This window comes from Eriocheir sinensis, chromosome 6 (assembly GCF_024679095.1).
Source record: "Eriocheir sinensis breed Jianghai 21 chromosome 6, ASM2467909v1, whole genome shotgun sequence".
Taxonomy (NCBI): domain Eukaryota; kingdom Metazoa; phylum Arthropoda; class Malacostraca; order Decapoda; family Varunidae; genus Eriocheir; species Eriocheir sinensis.
The window spans coordinates 22,309,363-22,314,362 of NC_066514.1; the positions used below are offsets into that span (position 1 = coordinate 22,309,363).

The 5,000-nt window shown below is 52.5% G+C and overlaps 1 protein-coding gene across 3 annotated transcripts in view; it reads right to left on the reverse strand.

Annotated features, from left to right (window-relative positions):
* LOC126990240 (uncharacterized) overlaps window positions 1-5,000 on the reverse strand; it is a 158,865-nt gene that overhangs the window by 21,750 nt on the left and 132,115 nt on the right. For all 3 annotated transcript variants that reach the window (XM_050848795.1, XM_050848799.1, XM_050848803.1), the window contains one exon: window positions 1,091-4,280. In XM_050848795.1, coding sequence (XP_050704752.1) covers window positions 1,092-4,082 — 2,991 coding nt within the window. In that variant the 5' untranslated portion in view covers window positions 4,083-4,280 and the 3' untranslated portion in view covers window position 1,091. The remainder of the gene's footprint in view (window positions 1-1,090; window positions 4,281-5,000) is intronic.

Consider the following 5,000-nt stretch of genomic DNA (forward strand, 5'->3'; position numbering starts at 1 on the left):
CTAGTGATAGTTTGACAAGGCTTTGGTAGAGGCTGTGTTAGTATATCCATGGGTAGTGTTATGAGCCTGGTGATAGTTTGACAAGGCTTTGGTAGAGGTTGTGTTAGTATATCCATGGGTAGTGTTATGAGTCTGGTGATAGTTTGACAAGACTTTGGTGGAGGTTGTGTTAGCATATCCATGGGTAGTAGGCTTTGTTTTGCAGTATGTCCAGGTGATAGTTTGACAAGACTTTGGTGGAGGTTGTGTTAGCATATCCATGGGTAGTGTTATGAGCCTGGTGATAATTTGACAAGGCTTTGGTAGAGGCTGTGTTAGTATATCCATGGGTAGTGTTATGAGCCTGGTGATAGTTTGACAAGGCTTTGGTAGAGGTTGTGTTAGTATATCCATGGGTAGTGTTATGAGCCTGGTGATAGTTTGACAAGGCTTTGGTAGAGGTTGTGTTAGTATATCCATGGGTAGTGTTATGAGCCTGGTGATAGTTTGGCGAGGCTTCTGCACCATGAACGTTAAAAAAAACAATCATTAAAACCCGACTAATCTCCTTTGTGGTCTTAGAGAAATAGTTGTGAGAGCTGAAACCGTCTGGGAATACAAACTTCTCTTTTACATATATTAAAGGAAGCAGTTCAAGCGAAAAAAAATATTGAGGAAAAGAAAAAGCCCGCTAATCACCTCCCCTATAAAAGAGTGTGTAGATTACGGTAGGCGGTGGCTGAGTGGTAGCGTGCTGGGCCCACATTCAACGCGTGATGGACGACGAGTGTTCGAATCCCCACGCTACCACCTGGGATTTTTCAGTCACCGCCGAGTGGCTTAAAACTACCCACATGCTGTTCTGAAGACCACCCATCAACTCGGACTTTAGAGGAAACCGTCCAAGTGAATCAAGGAGGAGTTCTGGGGGGCAGCATGAGCCAAGAGAAGATGGCGCCACTATAAACACTTGCCTGCGCCAATACGGGCTGGGGCCGACTACCATCCAGGCCCCTCAAGCAAGCATACTGGCGCTATATAGGCGTAGACGTAAAAAAAAAAAAGGGGGGGGGGAGGGAGGACCGAGAGAGAGGTCAATTTCGGAGCTTACCTTAGAGATCCGTCGGCGTGCACGATGCCCTGATCCTGGTCGGGGACGGCGTCGGGGTCGGTGACGGAGAACCGGAGTAACACCCAGACGAGCTGCCCGAGGACCCGAAGGAGCAGCTGGAGGAGGCGCAGGAGGGGGTGGGGGAGGGCGAGCTTCTGGACGGGGTGGTCGAGGGTACGAGAACCTTCCTGACGGTGACTGACGGCGGCGCTGACGACGTATGGCTGCTGATGACGATGTTGTGCTTGGCGTAACTCTCCCCTTTGGTCATGAGGATATTGACGCAGTTTTCCCTATCAAGGTTCGTGCTCTTTCTTCGCCTCGCTGCGCCGGTTCTCCCACTCTTTTCAGGGTAGACTGTGGTAAAGCTGGCGGACTCCTCGTGAATCTTATGCATTGGGTTCACTGTATGGGCGTTAGTCAGCTTGTCTTTCGCAGCCTGAGAATCCATGGAGCTAAGAAGGGCGGTTCGTGCGTGGGATGACTTGTTGTTAAGGTTGGTTTTGTGGGTATTATCAGTAAGGCTTGTGAATTCTTGTGTCTTGTGCATCGGGTTCAATGTATGGGCGTTAGTCAGGTTGTTTTTCGCAGCCTGATAATCCATGGAGCTCAGGAAAGCGGCCCGTGCGTGTGAATTGTTGTTAAGGTTGGTTTTGTTATCAGAAACGCTTGTGATCTCCTCTTGTATCTTGTGCATTAGGTTACCGTTCACTGTTTGGGCTCCATCGACGTTGCTTTTTGCGGCCTGAGAATCCAGAGAGCTTAGAAACGCGGCCCGTGCGTGTGAGTTGTTGTTGAGGTTAGTTTTGTTATCAGAAACGCTTGTGATCTCCTCTTGTATCTTCTGCATTAGGTTACCGTTCACTGTTTGGGCTCCACCGACGTTGCTTTTTGCGGCCTGAGAATCCACGGAGCTCAGGAAGGCGTGTGAGTTGTTGTTGAGGCTCGTTTTATTATCAGTAACGCTTGTGAACTCCTCTAGTGTCTTGTGCATAAGGTTACCGTTCACTGTTTGGGCTCCACCGACGTTGCTTTTTGCGGCCTGAGAATCCATGGAGCTCAGGAAGGCGGTCCGTGCGTGGGCAGAATTGTTATTGTTAATGTTCTTAGCGGTAGTGTTGTTGTTATTGTTGTGTTGGTGGTATGGAGACTGCTGAGGCGTGGGTGTTTGCTGTGACACCGATATCCGCTTACGGGGCATGGGAATAGGGGCGGCGGATGTCATGTTGGGGGTATTTCTGGGGGACTGAGGCGTTGAGGGGGCTACCGGGGACACCATAGGGCTGCTGAGGGTTGTAATGGTGGCGGGTGTGTTGGCGGTGGAAGGTGCTGGGGGTGATGTGCGCTCTGTGTGTGTGGGTGCAGCTCTCTGTGGGTGGAGGAGGGTCTTAGTGGGTGTGAAGACCTGGATGGCAGCCCGCACGGAGGAGGGAAGGCCTAGGTTGAGATAGTCAGGGCGAGGGGGCGATGGCTGAAGGTCTGGCTGATGGGTTGGTTGAGAGATGGAGCGGTGAATTGCCTCTAGGATTGGTGGGTAAGGGGACTGAGTGGCTGCTTGGTTGTCTGGCTGAAGGGTTGAGTGATGGGTTGGCTGAGTGGCCGGGAGCGAGTGTGCTTTGATGAGACGTGACCGTGGGGCGGGGACAGGGGGTGGGGCAGGCTTTGGAGGGTCAGAGGCATGCAGTGAGGGCGTGGAAGGTGTTGGCGCTGGCTGGGGTGGGTTAGATACGTGAGGTGAGGACTTGGGTTGGTCAGCGTTGAGAGATGAGGGCTGGGAGGCAGAGTGCGGGGTATAGGGAGTATGAGTGTGCAGAGGCGACGGAGGAGAGTGTCTTGGTGTGAAGGTTGGCTCTTGAGGGCTGAGGGGCGAGGGGCTGGAGGCTTGAGGCGCTGGTGTTGTGTGGAGGTTGTTTCTCGTGGTGGTGGTGGTGGTGGAGTCGGCCCTCAGTGGTGTTCTTGTGGTGGCCGTGGGTGTGGTGACTTGATCGGTAGGTTGTTGCTGTTGCTGTCTGTCTGCCACACTCGCCGAGGCCTGCTGCAAACTGTCGAGGTCTGTTGGACGAGCACTCTTAGCTCTTGCTGTGGTGGGCGTGTGTCTGCCTCCCGCGGCGTCGAGGTACTTGAGGGAGTCCGGCTGAATGACGCTCTTCGGCTTGTTGTCTATGGAGTAAATCGATACCACAACCTTCTTCACTGGGTCCGCCGCCTCGAAAGACTTACTGCGGGTTCTCAGCGGCTTCCTGTCCTCCTCGTCATCGTAGTCAAGGTCAAAGTGCACCCTTCGCTTGTAGGAGAGTGAGTTCCTTTTCTTCCTGTCCTTGCCGAGGGTGTGAAGTCGCGGCTCGGACTTGTTGAGGCGCCCGCCAAGGCTCCGCGCCGCCTCTCTGTTGCACTCCTCGTAAGGCACCTTGAAAAACTCCTCTCTCATCTGTGCCTTCATCCGCTGTGTCATGTCCCACGCCCTCCGGCCCCAGCTCATCTCCCTCTCGCCGCCGCTGTCTTGTCCGTCTTTCCCGTCGCTGGATTCGGCGGAGTCCCTCGTGTCTCGCTCCTCGGGGCTGGCCGTGGAGGGAGTTCGTCTCAGGATCGACTGCATTTTAGGCTTGTCGTTGGGCTGGCTCGCCTTCTTGTCTACCGTCGCTTCGTCTGGCATTGTAGACACTTGCTTCCTTCCCTCGTTTGTCTGGGTTTCTTTCTTATCCAGCGCTGCTTCCTCTGCAGTGCTTTGCTTTCTATCATCGCTGGAAAGCCGCTGACCCTGCAGTGTCGTGTACAGCTGCCTGGAATGCTTGGCGCCGCCCGTGATGTGTGTGGAGGTTGCTCTCCCCGCGTCCACTTCGTGTGATCGCAGTGGTGTGGAGTTTTCCTTGTCATTCAAGTTTCTAAGGCCCATGGTAGTGTCAGGAGTTTTATCTCCGTTGTACATGACACCCTTGGCGGGGGGGAAGTCTTGGCTGTGTTGCGGGAAGCGATGGCCCAGCACCACGTCCATCCTGTCACTCGCCTGCAGCCTCAGCTAAGACAAGACCACTACAGACCTTGGCTCCCGCTGGTCCCGGCCCGTGTCTGCGCCTGAAGAAAGGGCTCCAGAGAGATTCCTTGTCCTGGAGAGAGACGGAGTGCGCCCAGGAGTCGACCTCAAGGAGATCACTCAGCGGCAGAGATCTTCAGCAGCTCTCAGTTCGTTGGTCTGTGGAAAGAGAAAATAAATTAATCTCACGCCCCGCACCATGTCATCATGATCGTCATTATCAACCTCATTATTAGTCCGCTGCATGACAAAGGACTTTCTCATGTTTTCCTTCCTTTTTTGATGTTCGTGCGCGGCAACCTGCTCCTGCAAAAGTTCTAATCTAATTTACCCAGTTGGTTCCCTGTCTGATGTCCGTGTACGCCTTCCTGCACCTGAGAAAATTAAATCTAACTCAGTCTTCACCTTCTCTGTCTGACCCAATTTTTACAATTTCATTTTATACAGTACATATTTTTTCTCTCCTTTTCTGTTGGAGCACATTTTAGTTTTTTCTTTACATCCTTCGTGAGGCGCAAACTTTCTGAACCGTATGTTGTATGTTAGAGCCGGAAGGATACACTCTGCACCCACACCCACGCCTGATGATGCGCCTTTCTCTTCACGGGGAGAGGGAGTTGTCAGGTTTATGCATGATTGCGTTCTGCCTGAGTTTATTTCTTTTTCTTCACCAGAATGTCTTTCACCTTCGCCTGTTCTCGTGACCACTGAGGCACAAAGTGACGGTTTTTACAATAATGACAGAGCCACGTCATTAAGTGACGAAACAAAAGCCGCAGGACGTGGGAAAGCTGCACATAAAACAAAGATAACAATATCTTGTTAAAGAAAATGGGCTGTGAAACGCTGCCTCCACAGGGTGGGGTGACGCGTGACTTG